General features: G+C 55.4%; 2 protein-coding genes across 8 annotated transcripts in view; one reads left to right on the forward strand and one right to left on the reverse strand.

The window, feature by feature from the left end:
* Nucleotides 1-91: 91 nt before the first annotated feature.
* On the forward strand, nucleotides 92-11,054 carry ARFGAP2 (ADP ribosylation factor GTPase activating protein 2). Of its 6 annotated transcripts, XR_006793804.3 has the most exons (18): nucleotides 92-729; nucleotides 901-1,019; nucleotides 1,587-1,659; nucleotides 2,178-2,309; nucleotides 2,398-2,478; nucleotides 3,327-3,408; nucleotides 3,673-3,729; nucleotides 4,414-4,455; nucleotides 4,832-4,884; nucleotides 5,345-5,481; nucleotides 5,580-5,711; nucleotides 7,423-7,551; nucleotides 7,631-7,765; nucleotides 8,750-8,876; nucleotides 9,037-9,130; nucleotides 9,250-9,368; nucleotides 9,823-9,962; nucleotides 10,526-11,054. XR_006793804.3 is itself a non-coding variant. In XM_045893765.3 (17 exons), exons 1-17 carry the CDS (start codon nucleotides 658-660, stop codon nucleotides 9,841-9,843), a joined length of 1,605 nt encoding a protein of 534 aa, XP_045749721.1. In that variant the 5' UTR covers nucleotides 92-657; the 3' UTR covers nucleotides 9,844-11,054. The 6 variants fall into 6 exon arrangements, 5 of the variants coding, with proteins under 5 accessions (XP_045749721.1, XP_045749722.1, XP_064432584.1 ...); XM_045893765.3 differs by having other exon boundaries at nucleotides 9,823-11,054; XM_045893766.3 differs by lacking the exon at nucleotides 4,414-4,455 and having other exon boundaries at nucleotides 9,823-11,054.
* A 1,441-nt stretch (nucleotides 11,055-12,495) lies between these two features.
* The window catches only part of CSTPP1 (centriolar satellite-associated tubulin polyglutamylase complex regulator 1), a 182,717-nt gene continuing 177,635 nt past the window's right edge, over nucleotides 12,496-17,577 (reverse strand). For both annotated transcript variants that reach the window (XM_045893773.3, XM_064576517.1), the window contains 4 exons: nucleotides 17,059-17,257; nucleotides 16,373-16,482; nucleotides 13,521-13,584; nucleotides 12,496-13,245 (listed from right to left, as the gene is read on the reverse strand). In XM_045893773.3, coding sequence (XP_045749729.1) covers nucleotides 13,071-13,245; nucleotides 13,521-13,584; nucleotides 16,373-16,482; nucleotides 17,059-17,257 — 548 coding nt within the window. In that variant the 3' untranslated portion in view covers nucleotides 12,496-13,070. The remainder of the gene's footprint in view (nucleotides 13,246-13,520; nucleotides 13,585-16,372; nucleotides 16,483-17,058; nucleotides 17,258-17,577) is intronic.

A 17,577-nucleotide genomic window follows, 5' to 3' on the forward strand; every position in this document is an offset into this window, starting at 1 on the left:
GGGGAGAGGCACTGAGTGGGAGGTCTGTGGGCCTAGAGTTTGTTATGGGCAAAGGTTTGGCAGCTTGGTATCTGCTCTGGCTAGTATCTCCTTTGAGGACCTTAATCTGGGGTGGGAGGTACTCAAGATTGGGCTTGGTGTGAGCCCGCCAAGTTGGAGGCTGGGTATTGAGTTCTGGGCTGGACGGGAGCCCAGCCAGTTTGTCTTCCCGTTCAGGCCGGTGGGACCGTGAGTGCTGGGTAGAACTGTTAATCATTACTCATGCATCGGGAACTGGCCCCAGCTGAGGCCCCCCGCCACCGGCCCCCAGCCTCGCAGCCCTCACGTTCCGGGAGATCGCCCCACCTGCCGGGGGTGGCGGGGCGTCCGGGTGGCGCTCGCGCGAGGTCTGGGTCGCCGGTGAGCCGTTGCTCCGCCCTGGCTGCGGGTTGGCCCCAGCGTGGCGCGGCGTGGGTCCCGCGACCGTTGTAGAGTCCCGGGCTGCCGCCGTCTCCGCTCCGGTTGCGCAGGCCGCTCATTGGTCCAGATCCGGACGAATCGCCCCACCCCCGGCTGGCGAGGGCGCTGCTGGCGCCGCGCCGGTGCCCCGCCTTCCCGGCCGCGGATTGGCCCGCGACGGGACCCGTTGGTCGCGCTGGTGTCTGGGAAGGAGAGAAAATGGCGGCGGAACCAAGCAAGACCGAAATCCAGACTCTTTTCAAGCGGCTTCGCGGGATTCCGACCAACAAGGTGTGCGAGCGGGAGGCGCGCGGGGTCCGGCGCTGGCGGAGAGGGAGTCTCCCGTCTCCCCTGGGGCCTGAGGGAGGGAGAGGGGCGGACGTGGGCTGTTTCCCTGGCGTGTCTGCGCCCGGCCTCGACTCGGGGGCCCCTGACCATTGGCTCATCGCCTCCTCCACCCAGGCCTGCTTCGACTGTGGCGCCAAGAATCCGAGTTGGGCCAGCATCACGTATGGTGTTTTCTTGTGCATTGACTGTTCTGGGGTGCACCGCTCCCTGGGCGTCCATCTCAGCTTCATCAGGTGGGGTCTTCTTGCGGCTGCTGTGCTTCTACCCGGCCGGCCGGGGCTGTGGGCTCAGCAAGGGAGAGGGGCTGCCTCGATTGGACCGCTTGGCCGGGGAGGGGTCCGGTGGCCGCCCACGGGAGGGAGCCGCCTGTGTGGGCCCCTTGCCAGTAGGCGGTTTGTGTCCGCGTATAGGTTAAAATTTCCTTCTTTCCTGTGGGTTAAACTTGACACTCCGAGTATTAGTTTTGGGGAAAAGTTAGCTGCATTGACCTTGTTGCTGATCTGTTGGTCGAGTATGTCTGGAGTGAGACTATGACCGTCCTTAAGGGGAAAGCCAAATCCAAGTTTGAGTGCTTGAGAATTAGACCTCCTTTCGGATCTGGACAATAATTAGTGCTCTTTCGACTAGATAATTGAAGAGCAAACCTTTCACGGACGAGGTAGAGTGGAGGAAATAGGGTGGTGGCTGATTAATGTTTCCTGGGCGCCTACTGCAGCCTGAGGCCAAATGACAGGTATGGGTCTGCCAGGGAAGCGTCTTCTGGTATCTGCTGGTGGGTGACATGCAGCCCTTGCACACAGGTCCACAGAGTTGGATTCCAATTGGAACTGGTTCCAGCTGAGGTGTATGCAGGTCGGCGGAAATGCCAATGCGGTAAAGCTCCTTCTTACCATCCTCCCCACCCCCATCCTTCTGCTTGGGTACTAACTTTACAGTGTCTTCCTAGGAGGCTCTGTCATTATCTCTTTTCAGAGGATTTTCTGGTCTATAGTAACAGTGTCCACTATTCTCTAAACTTGGAAATTGTTTTTTCTCAAATGGACTTCAGATTCAAACTAAATTGGACAGGTGTTCTTCGGGAGAGGCTAAAGGAGTTGGGGCCTCCACAGTCATCCAGATCTCGTGAGCCTGGATGAAGGATGGGCACCGTGGGGATGGCATGCTGTCTTCAGGCAGGGTTGAGTGAGGGCTGAGGTTCAGTCGGTCATCTCAGAGGATGGGAGGCCTTTTATTTGCAGGCGTTTCTGGGGATCTTTACCTCTGTGAAAAACTGCTGATGTCAGTAGGGTGTATTCATCATGTATAAATAATAACCGGTTGTTACAAGGGGGTGCCTCTTTGGCTCTGGGGAATCACCTGTAGCATGCTCTCTTCTCTTCCTTGCTCTCCAGACAGCTTTCTTCCGCCAACATGGATGTACAGCCAGTGATGCCAACACCAAATACAATAGCCGAGCTGCCCAGATGTACCGGGAAAAGATCCGGCAGCTGGGGAGTGCAGCCCTGGCTAGGCATGGCACTGATGTAAGTGCCTGTTCCCCGGGGCGAGGGGAGTGGGGTGAGTGGGGAATATTCAGAGCCCTGTGTTTCAGGGGTGTCTTCTTCCTTCTAGCTTTGGATAGACAATATGAGTAGTGCTCCCAGTCACTCCCCAGAGAAGAAGGACTCTGATTTCTTCACGGAACACACTCAAGTGAGTACCCACAAGGAATGTTTCACATGATTGTTGCTGGCAGGTGGCTTACTTACCAGGCCAAGGCCTTTTGTGATCATGTGGCATGGAGTCCATTCACCTTGGGATGAGACCTCAGCCAGAGAATGTCTGCAGCTCACTGCTGCGTAGGCCCAGATGTTTCTTCCTCTTATGAGTAGGTGTGCAATGTGGCCCTCCTTAGGAATGGACCCCTATAAACTGGGATAGTAGGGAGGAGGAGAAGCTTCTTGAGAGCTCAAGAAGTGTCTGGAGCTCCAGACAGCATTTCCTGGATTCTTTCCCCATAAGGAAGGTACTGTGATTGGGGACAAGGAAGGGATTTCCTCCCCAGCAACCCACCCCTGGCAGAAGGTTTCCTGTCTACCGGCACTGGGTGCTGAAGTCAGACTCTTAGTCTGAATTCCTGCTCCTTCCCTTAGCATTTCTAGGATGGTGGCTAAGTCATGTAACCTGTTAAAACCTGCGTCTCTGAAAGAGCTACATCTACCTCATAGGGTTTGTCATGATCATTAAGTGTATTTATATGTGAAAAGCCTTTAGACTTGTGCTTGGCAGGTGGTAAGTGCCCAATAGTTGTTAGTTGTTGTGAAATTAGGGGAATGAGCTCTGACTCTTAAGTAAGTAGCGGAGGGTGGAGGTGGCTGCGAATTTCCTGTTTTGTTCTTCCATCATCAGTAGCAGCTATACTTTTACTCACTAGTCTCCGGTCTTCTTTTCTCCTGGGCTTGGAGGAGGGCCTCATACCTACAAGGTACCTGTAGTTTCTTGGCACTCCTTGCCAGGAGGAGTGGCTCATCCAAGCTTCTGTAATCTGGCTTCTTTTTCAGCCCCCTGCCTGGAAAGAACCAGACCCCAACCCAGCAGAGACCCAGCAGCTAGCCCCTTCTACAGAGATCAGTAGCCTGGCACGTGAGTTCAGTCCAGATTTCAACCGGGTGTCCTGGTATTGGCAGAGGACTTGGGGCTAGGAAGGGGACACTTTCCTATATTTTTCAGTGGGCTAGGATTCATTTTAGTCTCTTGGAGGAAGTGGTGGGCATTCCTTTTATCTTTCGGTGCCCTCAGCAAGCTGAAGAAAGCCAGTCCTCCCTATTCTTATCCTATCACTTCCCTTACGGGGAAGTCACTGCAAGCTCTGTGCCTTATACCTAACTCCCACCATTGCATCCACAGAGCCGGAGCACGGCCCCAACATGGACCTGCTTGGCACCTCACCCAAAGCCTCTCTGGGTCAGTATGCCACCTGGCAGATACAGGGTGACTGGGAGAGGGTGCGCCTCCAGCGTTCTTTTCAGGTCTGCTCTTACCTAGTCATGTGGACTGAGGCCATGAGATTGAGCATCTGATCTCTCTGGAGTGGGGACTGGGATTGGGTTTGTGGCTGCAGCATGAGCTGCAAGGACTTCAGAACCAGGCCCTTTGAGTTGATAAACCTGGTAGCTGGTGGACAAGGCCTGGGGTCTGCCTCTGAATGTGGAGCTGGGTCTAGCCAAAGTGTGGGGAGGCCAGTATGAGACTGGACACCTAACCCTGGAGTCTGGGGCAAGATTGGCCTGTCTGGTCCATTTCATGGGATGGGGGTGCAGCTCTCACAGCTGGAGGCAACACTGTTCTTTCTCAGCCTGTGGCCTTTCAGTTCTTTTTTTTTTTTTTTTTTTGATTTTCCTTAGTGTTCTTTAGTCTTGGTTCAGCATTAGAACAGTCTGTTGGCTGACCTCGGTGGTTCTGTTGACCCTTGGGGGCTGGGGCGGGAGGCTAGCAGAATGACTAAAACTGAGCCCATGCAAAGGCTGGTATGGCTTGGTCTAAAGTGAGGCTCTCTAGAGGCCTCTGGGAATAACTTTGGCCTCTGGGCTTGGGAGTTATATGGAGGCTCTGGGGTGGGCCCCTTGTTAGCCATGTCTTTCTCTTTAGAGTCCATGCGTCTGTCACCTAAAGGGGCCCTTCCTGCCAGAGGTAACCAGAAGCTGCTTGGGGAGCCCAGCGCCTTGCATGGCAGCTCCCTGCTGTAGGAGCTGAGGCTGGTATTTAATACCTGCCCCTTGCCTAGTAGTCTTCGTGTTGGTTCAGGGACTGTGACAGTCTCTGGTGCTTTGGGTCTAGGTTCTTGTCTCAGTCTGCTGGGAGTCAGGAGCCTCACCTAACCTTGTCTGTCTTTGGCTTGGACTCTGCTGATGCGATCTGTTGGGACTGGTGGGTGGCAGCCTTGCCTTCCTCTGTCTGAAGCTGTTCTTTGTGGAAGCTCTTGCCAAGAAGCTGCATGAGACGGACTGAGCCACCGCCTCTGACCTCCCTTTGTCTTCACTCCTGCCCCATCTTCTTTCTCACACAGAACCGAGAACCTCCCTCATTGGCAAGAAGAAGCCAGCAGCAGCTAAGAAAGGGGTAGGCGAGAGAGGCAGTGTGGTGGTGGTTAGGAGCTGGTGTCAGACCCAGCCTGGATGCACCCCTTGACCCTGCCACTTACTGGCTGTGTGACTTCGGCAGAAGTACTTTTCTGAACCTTGTCTGTGAAAGGGCTGTCAAGATGCCTGTCTTTAAGGGGCTCCTGGGAAGAGTCAGTGCGATGTGCGCCTCGAGGGCCTGGCACAGACTGGCCCTGGTCAGCAGTACCTGCTGTTTGCGGGCCCTGAGGCCTCTGCTGGCATGGTATGGGCCACCTCGTGCCGGCTCCAGCAAAGCCACTCTTCTCCCTCTTGCCCATGCTGCTTGGCTCCCTAGTTTTTACCCTAAAGTTAAGAAGGAATGCTTCCTTTGCGGGTGTGGCTAGAGGACCCATGCTTGGGGGGGAGCACAAGACATTGTGGTTGTTGGCAAGGCCCCCATCCCATCATTCTCCTCCCAGCTGGGTGCCAAGAAAGGCCTGGGGGCCCAGAAGGTGAGCAGCCAGAGCTTCAGTGAAATGGAGCGGCAGGCCCAGGTGGCAGAGAAGCTCCGTGAGCAGCAGGTGGCTGATGCCAAGAAGCAGGCCGAGGAGTCCTTGTGAGTGTTTGCCCCAGGGGCCCCGGTCATGTGGGGTTGGGTGGGCAGGTAGGACAGGTAGGATGGGAGCTGGACTCTGACATGTTTATTCCTTCAAGGGTTGCCTCTATGCGCCTGGCCTACCAGGAGCTCCAGATTGACCGTAAGAAGGAGGAAAAGAAGCTACAGAATCTGGAAGGGAAGAAGCGAGAACAGGCAGAGAGGTTGGGCATGGGCTTGGTGTCCCGCAGGTGAGGCTCAGCTCTGGGGTGTGGCGGGGAAATGCCATTGTTCTCCTGGGAGCCACTGCAAATTCTTCCCAGGAGTTTGGGTTTCCAGGCTCAGTCTTCCCCCAAGGCTGAAGATAGATGACTTTGCTAATTGTCTTAAAGTGCTTCGTATAGTGCTTGTCACAGAGTAGGTCTGTGCTCACTTTGTTTGTTAAATGAAAGAAACACAGGACTGGGTGCTTTTTCGACATACTTAAAAGGGTAGGGTGATGTTGCTTAAGACCTCCCTGAGAATGACAAGGCTCTTAGCATCCCTAATCCTTGTCCACTAAACGCCATTGCTGCCAGGTGTGCGAACACCCAGAAATGCCCCTAGACAGATGCCTTTTGGCATTGACAGTATCCTGCCGTTTCTGGACCACTGGGCTTATGTTGCTGTCGTTTTCTTAAAAACAAAACAAGGACTGCAAACATGCGTTTTGTTTGCTCTCCACTAAGCTTGCATCTAGAGATTTCAATAACACTAGACTTTTGATCTCTCTTAAAAACCAGAATATTGGACAGCACCAGGTCCCGGGGCTGCTGTCTGGTTTCCCAGTGAGAAGAGGCAGAGTTGGGCAGGTGGTACTGACTCCTGAGAACTTGCTTTCTCCCTGCGTCATGCTCCATGGAGGCATCTTAAGGATTAATTTCACTTACACTCGTTACAAAATATCTACAGCTTTTAGCTGGCAGAACCCTAAAGACTGACTGTTTTACAGTAGGGTTTTAAATAGGGTAGGGTGGGTTTAAGTTAAAGATTCTATTGCACCGCAAAAAAGAACAAACCAGCTGAAAAAATTGTTCAGACCCTTTAACCCAGTAATTCCTGTGACTGAAACAGGGAAAGGGAGAAGACCTAAAGTCCTTTCTGGGATTAAAATGTGGTGTTTCCCTGATTAGCTGTGGGTTACACAAGTAGTACACAGATGGAAATGGAGTTACTTAAATCCAGCCGGCACGTGGTTTGAAAAGATTAAGCAGAAATAGCCAGCCTTACCTTCTTTCAGAGAAGTAGATATCAGGCCAAAAATACTGAATTTGGAATCAATAGTTCTATGTTCAAAATCTAGTTGGGCCAATTAAGAGATCTGTGGACTTTAGGCAAGTTGAGTTGCTTGAAGTCCCTTTTTTCACCGGTAAAAAGACCTGGTAATACCTCCTGCGCAGGACTGCCGTGCTTAGTAAATCAGGCCCTTGCGGAGCTCACGAGTCCCCTGTAGCCAGGATTGCCGACCAGTATTCCGGTTTTTAGGAGAGATCAAAAGTCTAGAATTCCTCCTTTGATACCATTAGACTCCTTTTCTCGGTTCTGGGGCATTTTGCATCTTTTCCATGTGAACGTGTCCATCTTGGCAAAGGATGTGCCTCACGGTGCAGCCGGTCTGTTGAGTTGTTTTTAAGGACTGAGAGCACTACCGTCTGGTGCACGGCATTATTAAAATAACAGGCCAACGAGCAGTCCTTTGCCAGGGAAGCCCTGCTTTGAGAAGACAGGGCTGATGTGCGGACAGTTGAGGATGTGCTCCAGCTCCGCGGGGCCCCGAGCACTCCCTGCTCGGTCTGGCCCAGCCCGGGGAGAAGGCTCTGGGTGGTCCCAGTGAGAGAAGCCAGGGTCCTGCCGGCAGCGGGGTGTCTTCTCTCGACACCACTGCTCAGCGCTGCTCTCCGGTGGCTCTGCTTGTCTCCACAGCTCCGTCTCTCACTCGGTGCTGTCTGAGATGCAGGTGATCGAGCAGGAAACCCCCGTGAGTGCAAAATCCTCCCGCTCGCAGCTCGACTTGTTTGATGACGTTGGTACTTTCGCCTCTGGACCCCCAAAGTAAGGCTGTTGTTGGGGTGCAGACTTGGCCACCATGTTCCTCATCAAGCTTTTCTAAGTCACTCTACTGTCTCACCAGGTACAAGGACAACCCCTTCTCCTTGGGGGAAAGTTTCAGTTCCCGCTGGGATACGGATGCCGCCTGGGGTATGGACCGGATGGAGGAGAAGGAGCCAGAAGTGACCATCTCAAGCATCCGGCCTATTTCAGAAAGGTGGAGTGGGCTAGGGCAGCGCAGTCCAGCAGGATTTTCCTGTGATGGGAATGTTCTGTGTACCTGCTCTGTCTGGGGTGTCGTGGCCGCTAAGTCTGTGCCTCCTGAGCTCTTTACATGTGGCCGGTGCAGCTGAGGAACTGGGTTTTTAATTTAATCTTAATAAGTTTAGCCACATGTGGTTCGTGGATATCAGATTAGGTAGTGCGGGAATCAGACTTCGGTTTGAGCTGTGCTTTATCATCACAGAAGGCTTAGCAGCTTCTTTTGTTCAGGGTCTGTTTCTCTGGCAGGAGGGGCCTGATTTTATGCTTCAGTCCTGACCACCCGGGGGTTATGTGTCTCTGGTCACCACGTTATTTGTTATTTGTTTTTTGGTTTTTTTTAAGCTTATTTTATGTTAATCTGGGCAAGATTTAACTGATAAATGATCTGCACATCATTTGTAAAATGGGGACGTAAGTATTGACTTCACAGGGTCCCTGGAAGGATTAAATGTAAGCGACCCTTACAAAGCACCTAGGCCAGGGTTCACACATGTTGGCGGGAGGTAGGCGTGACCGGACACCTTTACATCCACACTGGGATGCTTTTGAGGGTGAAATGCCGGGAGAGTTGGCATAAACTCAGGCAGACACATATGGTCACCCTAGTGTTAGGCCAGTTGTCACTTGGAGGAGACTGGCGGTAGTGATGTTCTGACGTCCTAGACTTTGATGAAGCTGGAGGTTTGGGGCGGAAGACTAGTCCCCTCTAAACTGTATGTCCATGTGGCCTGGCGGAGGCACCGTTAGCTCTCTCGTGCCCGGGCTTCGGTGTGGAGAAGAGCGGGGCCTCGTCCAGGGGAGAGGGTCCATGGGTGCCAGGGCCACAGCCCCAGGAGGCCCCTGGCGCTGTTTGCAGCCTCTGTTAGTAATGGGACTAGTACTACTAGGCTCTCATAGGAATGGGAAGGATCAGAGGTATCCACATCCACCCACTCAGGGTCACAAACAGAAGAGAGGTGGAAAGCCGGAGCTCAGGCCTCGAGTCCAGTGAAGCACGCCAGAAATTTGCAGGAGCCAAAGCCATCTCATCGGACATGTTCTTTGGGCGGGAGGTGGATGCTGAGGTAAGTAGAGTTGTCCGTCCTGAGCCTGGAGGCCGCAGGTGGAGTGGGAGTTTCCTCCTTGCCACTGCTTTGGGCGTTAGCACCAGGGTGTCTCCGCAAGTAAGGAGTTTTTGAGTCTTTGGTGAAAAGATCCCCAGGCCTTCGTCTTTCTTCACTGCAGCATGAAGCCCGGTCTCGACTCCAGCAGCTCTCGGGTAGTAGCGCCATTAGCTCTTCGGACCTCTTCGGGGACGTGGATGGAGCTCATGGAGCAGGTAGGGCCACGGGGGTAAGGTGCACACTGGGCCCGGCCTGTGAGCAGGGCTGGAAGGTGCTGTGGGCTGAGGAGGGCTGCCCGCAGGGCTCTGAGCCCGCCTTTCCCTTGCTTTTACAGGTAGCGTATCGCTGGGCAACGTGCTCCCCACAGCTGACATTGCCCAGTTTAAGCAGGGTGTCAAGTCTGTGGCCGGGAAGATGGCCGTGCTGGCCAATGGTGTGATGAATTCTTTGCAGGTGAGCCTGGGGCTGTTTGGCCTGGGGCAGGTGGGTAAAGCAGTAGAAAGTAGTCCTTGGAGGATGGCCTTCACCACTTCCAGACACTGCTGCTGGCTGGCTCCTGAGCCCGAAAGAGAGCTTTTTCTTTCTCTGGAGGGGCAGCTTCTCTCCTTTGAGCTGGGCACCGGGGCAGGGCCGCTCCCTGGGACGATGCCCTGTCTGCACTGATTTCTCCAGCCTTGTCATCTTCCCTCTCTTTCTCCTTCCTCTCCAACTTCAAGACCAGGCAGGGCTTCCCCCTTGGGATCTGGCCACAGCCCCTTTCCTGAGTCGCCATAAAATCGAAAACTGTCTCTGGCGTCGTGAGATTGGAGCCCGAGTCCCCGGAGTACCCTAGTCCTGCAGGGGTGTGGTGGGGGATGCTGCTGCAGGTGAGAGACTTTGACTTTGTTTCTCCTTCCCCCATGTCCAGGATCGCTATGGCTCCTACTGATCCAGGCGCCGCGGCTCAAGCGTATGGTGGCAACAGCAGCAAAACCCCCACGATTCCAAGGCCACGGGCGCTTGCCTTGTGGAAGCTGGGGAGGAATTGTTACTTTTTATGTGTTGTGTGTGAGTGGGGTGGCCTTTGAGGATCTCGGGTGAGGGGGATGGGCGGTCCCAGCCTTGACCTCTGTCTGTAGACTGAGCCCTTTATTCTCCTTCCCTCACACCCCTGGCGCGTGTGCTGGACGCTGTCCTCCGATCCTGCCCCCCACGCTGCAGCTCGCTTGTCCGGCCACACTGGGTGCAGGGGGAGAGGGGGAGGAGTTCCCTCAGGCGGGCTTCTGCTGGGTCCAGCCCTTCCCCAAGGAGGGAAAGTGAGCCGTATAAGGCTTTTTTGCCAGCTCTGGGATCCTTCCAGGTTGTCTGGGGTTTGGCCCCCGTCCTCTGGAACCCGTGGGCATGTCTAGAAAGAGTTCTGCTGTGGACCAGCCCCCAGGGGGAGGGAGGCTCCGGACTCGCTGCAGTTATGGCTCCAGCGGCCTCTTCTGTGTGGTGGGGGACAGCGGGGGGAGGACCTTCGTCTGGGCCTTACTGAGGGCTAGAGACCTTCGCTGGTACCTAAAGGTTTCATTTGGGATCAGACTGGAGGCCCGAGTGATCTTCTCCTGTCTCACCGCCCCTTTTTACAGTGATCACTTGAGGGATACTTCTCCTGAGTGTCTCGGAGTCCTTCCATACCATCCATTGTGGAGCACAGGACCCTCTGTCCCTTCTTCCCCTGCTTGGTGGCCATGGTGGGTCTCATCTGCCCTATGCCCCGCTCTGGATGCTGTGAGCATAATGCTGTCCAAGGAAGCAGAGGACATGGGGGACAGAAACAGGCTCTTGGGGCTCAACTTTTTTCTTCTGTATCATCCTGGTCTTGGGGGGTGCCTAGACCTCACCCCCCCATCCCTCAGTGAGAGCTTGAGGCATGACAGAGCTGCAGGCCTCGCCCCCTGGCCACTGGGCCCTGCGCTGTCCTCGTGCCACCCCCCCGCCCCCGTGTCGCCAGTCTGGGCCCACCCTGCCCGCGGGGGGTTGGGGATTGGGCTCCCAAGCAACACAGACCATTCTTCCCTTGCCCCCTCCCCCAAAGGGACTTGACTTTCTTTCTGGACTGTTTGTATTGGAACAGTGGTGTCAAATAAAGCCTTGCCAGGGCAGTGGGCCGCTGTTGGTCTGAGTGAAGTAGTGTCCTTTCTGGATCCTGCCTCCCTGCCCAGTGCAGGCCCCTGGCCTCACTCTCTGGGCACCCACCGATACGGGTAGGGCGATGGTGCCGAAGCTGAGGGCACGCTCTCCCGGGCCTCCAGCTTGTCTCTTCTCTGAAAGCCAAAGGCCCCTGGCTCCTCGGCCCTGTGCTGCCGCGAGGTCCGGTGCAGCCTCGACCTCACCACCCTGTTGCACGCGGAGGAAAGAGCTGGTATTAGTTGGCCCTTTAACTCCTCCAGTGAGCAAGCCTAGCAGCCCCACGCCTCATCCCAGCAGGAGGCTTGACTGGGGTGTGTTTTTTCTCAGGGGAGTTTAAAGACAAATGAAATCTACAGCCTTAATGGAAGCCTTTTAAATCCAGGAAGAAAGGATGTATGTGTGTGTAGAACTCCCTAGCTTAGTAACCTTTTCCCCCAGTAGGGGCTCCTGGAATGTATCTGCCACCTTAGGGGTTCCTCAGGGTACAGGGGTAAATCACTGGTCTGGGAGATGCATGATTAGAAAGGACGGGCAAAGGGGCCATGGGGCTCTAAGCCATTGATACCTAAAGTGCGGGTCTGGGCCTTCCAGCTCTGGAATCATCTGGAGTGTTCATAATCCAGATTTCTGTGCCCCCGCCCCAAGCCAGACCTTGGTTACTTGTGTCGTAAACCAGCTCCCCAGGTGATTTGGATGCCCACCAGGATCTCCACGCTGCTGTCAATCAGCCAGAGGCTGGAGATGGTGGTGGGCCTGGGGAGTTCACAGGTCTTGGATCTTCGGTAGGACTGGAGCTTCCAGTCCCCACCTGGCTCTGCAGGGTTTTGGGAGCTAGTTCCTGAAACTATCTTGGGGTGGGTTGGGGTAGGGGCTGTGCTAGGCAGAGAGGAGCCCAGGAAAATGTGTGTGCCCAGGGTGGTGACCCCCACCTTAGGAGGCAGCCTGTTCTGCTTGGGTCCCTGGGTGGTTTTACTTTCTGGATGACCCCTGGCCAATTCAAGGTAGTTGAAGACCACCTGTCCTTACCTTCCTCCAGTCTTGGCTGGAAGCTTGTCTTCCTCAGGCCTGTCAGTCTCAGCTGTATCCCCATTGCCCCAACCCTGAGCAGGTGCTTAGCAAACATGTAATGAAACTCTGGCTAGAAGACTCCGCAGTGCTAACCCTTTGGGGCCAGGGTCTTTAGAGTTATGGGAACCTGGCCTTGACTCCTCTGAGCTTGTTTTCTGAAGGCCCATTCCAGCTGTGAGCACATTGGAAAGGCTGCTTGCTGTCCTGTGCAGGAGGGTCCCTCTTGGCTCGTTAATCTGAGGCTGGTCCCCTGGCCCCCACCTCCCAGCCCTGCCAGAAAAGCTGGGACTCGGCACCACAAACGCAAACTCACCCCTTCCCTTCACCCCCTCCTCAGTCTGGTGGCTTTAGATTCACCACTTACCAGATACAAGGGACTTTATTCATTTAACATACTGAACTGTTAGACACAGAGGGGACTCGAAACAGTTTTTGAAAGTGGACTTCTTGCCTACCCTTCATCCTATGATGCTCGTGGCTCTTCCTCCAGCCGAAGGCCACCGTGTTTAGGTCCGCCCTATACTTGCCCCACAGGTGTCACCCTTGACCATGCAGGCAAGGCCCTGCACGGTTATTCATGGTCTCCCCTTCCTCGAGTTGCTGTGAGGAGATCACCCTCATGTGGTGGGGACTGTCAGTGAAAGTCACCTTCCTGATGGCCTCTGCTCATTCTGCTGTCAGCTTGGGTCCTGACTAAAGTGCAGAGGCTGACAGGGCCAAGGAGAGTAGGCTGTTACTTCTCAGGGTCACTGCTGGACTTGGCTGATGACACCGGAACCCCGCTGGCTGGTCTTTGGGCTTGGGCTGTTATTCAGGCTTTTCACCAGCAGAGGGCAGCATGGCACAGGAGTGGGGGAGGAGGTTGGGTGGGAGTCCCAAGGGCTGGGTGGGAGCTGGATACACGGGCGTGGTGGACAGGACCCTTCAGACTCCTCAAGTCTCGGACTCGTCCGTCTCTTCAGTGGAACCATCGCTCTCTGCATCCACCTTGCGGGCGTGATGGAGGGGTCTCCAGGGAGAGCCAACCCGGGGAGGGGTCCGGGAAGGCAGGCAGCCGGCCTCTGGATTGGCAGGGGCCGAGTTGACCAGGCCTGGGACCTGGGCCAGCCTGAAGGAGGGAAGAAGCCCAGAGGGTAGCGAGGTGCCTCCTGTCTACAGACCAGGACTTCCACGTTCACTCTTGCATTTGGATGAAACCATGGGCTATATTCCCCAAGGACTCAAAGAGAGGCTACCTCAAGCCTCTGCTGGAGCCCAAACCCTGCCCTGACTGACGGGGGTGTCGCGGAGAATCGCTGTGTGGCCCACAATAGGGCACTGCCATGTCCAAGGGACGTATGGCCTTCCCCACGAGGGGGCAGCATCTTCCCACCTGACACTTACAGCCGTTCCAGCTCCTCATCCATGGCTGGGTCGTGCATCAGGTCCCCTTTGTCAGGCAAAGCTCCTACAAGATAATTGGGGGGCACAATCTGAGTGTCTTTTAGGCAGGCTCCAGTCAGCCACATTCCCAGGAGATGCCTCCGTGTCCCTCACCTTCATGTCTACCTGCTCTGCTGACCCTGGGAGGGCTCATCTGAGATTTGAGAAGAGCTCTTTCTAAAGAAAATTTTTTTTGAATTTGAGTACAGTGGACACGCAATGTTACATTAGTTTCAGGGGTACAACAAGGTGGTTTGCTATCTCTCTATGTTTGCCGTGCTCACCACAGTGTGGCTACCATCTGTCACGCACACATTATTACAATGTCACTGATGATCTCCATGCCGTACCTTTTATTCCCATGCCTTGTTCACGGGGAAGAGCTCTTAAGAGAAGTTTTAGGAGGACTGTTACGGGGGCAGGAAGTTGTGGCTACTGCTAGATTAACTTGGTGAAGCCATGCCTCCCCTCTGCAGCTTGGGGTAGGAACCACAGCTATGAGACGTCCTCACACTCAAGGTCACTGCACACACAGGACGATCCCCTTCCAAGACTGGGTGGTGGGTTGCGGGCTGGTGCGGGGGGTTCGGTTCCTTCCTTGAGGCCCCCAGGTCATGGGAGCCAGAGACAGAGTGTGTCCAGCTAATCCCCGAGTCAGAAATTACCCAGTTTTGTGCCCCCCAAATCAGAGGGAGCCCACTTTGGAGACAATATGGTCAAAAATGCTGCCTCGGAGGGCGCCTGGGTGGCTCAGTTGGTTGAGCGACTGCCTTCGGCTCAGGTCATGATCCTGGAGTCCCGGGATCGAGTCCCGCATCGGGCTCCCTGCTCGGCAGGGAGTCTGCTTCTCCCTCTGACCCTCCTCCCTCTCATGCTCTCTGTCTCTCATTCTCTCTGTCTCAAATAAATAAATAAAATCTTAAAAAAAAAAAAAAATGCTGCCTCGGCTCCTCAGAGACTCTCTGAGGGGCGAGAAGAGCAGGCTGGGCACCTTCCGCGGGGCCAGGAGCCGCCGGGCCGGGAGCCACCTCATCTGCTCGGTCACAGCTCTCTCTGAGCTGGATTCCTCAGCTACAAACCGAAGGGAGTGATGCTTCGCTGCTGGGGAAAGGTGAGAGGAGACAGTCTTGGATTCTCCCTGGAGCTGTGAACAGTGGAGGGAAGGTGGAGCTGAAGTCTGCAGACAGAAGACTTCTCACCAATAGATTGTTGAGGGAAAAAGCTCACTGGTGGTCAGAATGTAGATCTGGCAGCTAGCAATCCTGGTCTCCAGAAAGCCTCAATCTTAAACTTACCCATCTGGCTCTAGTTCAAGTCCCTACTTTTCCAAAGCTTTTTCAGATGATGTCCCCTGGCCCCTTTTGCTCTTAGTGGTTTTCAAGCTATGTTCCACAGAGCCCTCTCATTTTGTGTGCAGGAGCGTGTGGGTGTGAGTGCCTTGAGAACTAAGGGAACAGGACAACCCGTCCCCACAACTGGCTGCTCCCCGAGTAGCTCCAGATCTCTATTTCATACACTGGAGATGCGGGTGAGGGCGGATGCTTCTCTCCATCTCCTGCTCGACCCAGCAGTAGTGCTTGTTAAAAGTGGCTGACGGAGTGATTGCCCTTTTTAAAGGCCCTAGAAAAAGTGAGGTCATGACGTTGTCCAGGCTCTGATCCCATGCTAGTTAGCTTTTCCTTTTCCTTCCTGTGGGCTGATTGGTGGAAAGGAAGGGAGGGCGGTGAGTTACCCAGGTGTGAAAGGAAACCTAAGCAAGTCCCCACCCGCTGCCCCCTTACTCCTGACTTCTGACTCCTATTTGCCTTTCTACTCTGGTCCAGCCAGAGACCTTGGCGACCGGCATCACTTAGTTGAAGGGGTCCCTAGACCTGTGCACACCCCAGAGCATCAATTCAGAATAAGGAGGCTGCTAGGCAGCATCGTGCCTCAGTGGGCCTCAGTCAGTCCTGTTGGGGCTTGCGCTCCTGTGTGCATCCCCAGCAGCCTTTATATTTTGAAAGATCTAAAGCAACTTGGCCTACTATGGTTGGCATTTAAAGAATATTAAATTTCCTTCCCTTGACCCCCTTCTCTCAACTGGCAGAAGGAAGGGGAAGGCTATGTGTTCTTTGGGACTCAGGAACCTAGGGCCTCAAGCACACCTGGACACCTCTGAAAGACAGACAAATAACCCCTCCAGCTCTGTGGACGGTGGCCTGGTGGCTCTTCCCTTGGGAGAGCAGCAGGTGGGAGAGGGAGAAGAGCGGGGTGGGTGGAGAAGGCCAACCAGTAGGAAGAAACGACAGACAGGAAAAACTGGGCCAGTGCAGGCCTCTCCCCCCATTTTTTGCTCCTTTTCAGATTAATCAGTTTTCTTTTTCTTTCCCCAGCTGGGAAAAAAGGCCTCCTCAGACACACCTTTGCCCTGCTTACAAATGGGAATCAGGTCTCTTTGATATATAATCTCCAAAGCCACTGAGTAACTAGCCCTGTGTCTGCCCAGCCTGCAGGCCACTCCCCAAAGCAGAGCTGGGGATTCGGTGGGGAGGGGCTGGGCACACCCCTGCCACCGAGAGGCGGCTTCATGTTGGGGCAGGGCCTTGGGTGGGGAAGGCTGTCCCTTCCCACCGGAGTGTGAGAGGCCTAAGAGGGCACCATCTTCCTTGTGCACGTTCTGGCTCCCTAGGCCTCCAAGTCTGACCCCGAGAAGTCAAGGTGCAGATGGGGATGCCCCCTCCCCCAAGGGGCCATGTCTGCCAACAGCAACCAGCTCCTACGTGGCTTCGTGCGGGAGGCGCAGGACAGCCTAGCCATGGCTAGCCCTGGCTTACCTAGGGCTTGGTTGATCCCATGATGCTTTGAAAGAGCCACAAGGAATCCGTAGAAGGTCAGTCTCTGGACGTTGCTTAGTACCTCTTTGACAAGTGCTGGGGGTGGGCAGCTGGAAGGGAGAATACAGAGCCAGCCTCAAAGACCAGCAAGTACGAGAGCCATCTTTTCATCCAGCGCTTCAGGCTGAGGAGGGGGGCCCAAAGCCAGGGCTGAGGGACCCTGCCTGCCTCGGGGGGGCCCTGAGCCCCCCGGGGCGGGTAGCAAGGTCTTGACTGGGGCCGGAAGGGGTTGGTATGTTCCCTAACCGGCGCTCTCCCTCGGGGTGTGGGAGGAAGGGGGGTGAGCAGCCTCTCCTGGGGGGGACCCAAACGGGCTGCTCCGTCTCTAAGGAGACCTTGTACCACATAGGACAGCTTCACCCTCCCTTTCTGTCGAGGGAATTCCTTGTACAGCAAATGTTTGCCCCTTCTCTCCAAAAAGCCAAGGCCATTCTATCTCCGGGCGAGGAGAAGGGGGCCGAGCTGGTCATCTAAGGCGGGTCTTGCCACGTGGAAGCATCCTCCCGGGGAGCCCCTGGGAAGCGCTTCCGTCAGCAGCCTGGCAACCGTGCAACCATCGAGGGCCCTGGAATCGGAGCATCTGTTCCGGAGCCGGCAGCCAAGTCCCCGGGGCGCCCGCTTCTCACCTGTACTTGGGCCGGTCACACAAGTTCTCCAGGCCCTGGGAGAACAGCGAGGCCTCCACTCCCTCCAGCACGCTAGCCTCGCCCAGGGGAGGCCGCTGGCGGTGCGGCCCGCTCGATGATGACGTCGGCACAATCACCGTATTGGGGTTCTTGCCCGCCAGCAGGTCCTGATAGATGGCGGCCACACTCTCCAGGAACTCTGTGTCGCGTCATGGGGGAGGGGCACAGGTCAGGCAAGGACAGCATGCAGGGTCCCTTCTCTGTGAGCTCAGCGCCCCACCAGCCCAGGAGCCCCCGACCTCGGGAGCGGGGACACCACCGTGTCATTCCGCTGCAGCGTCCCCCCGTCGGGGTGGTTGCTCCTAGCCCGGGCAGATGCCCAATTCCATACCTTCCGAGCACCCTGTACCTTCGTTTTTGGGGTATTTGCTCTGCCTTCTTGCTGGAGCGGGAGATCCTTGAACAAAGGCGGGGATCGTGCCTTGTCCCCCTCCTGCCCCAGCCGCCGCACAGTGCTGG

Source organism: Mirounga angustirostris, unplaced genomic scaffold, assembly GCF_029215605.1.
Source record: "Mirounga angustirostris isolate CCGP_5_RB_7025 unplaced genomic scaffold, mMirAng1.0.hap1 SCAF_13, whole genome shotgun sequence".
In the NCBI taxonomy this organism is placed as follows: Eukaryota; Metazoa; Chordata; class Mammalia; order Carnivora; family Phocidae; genus Mirounga; species Mirounga angustirostris.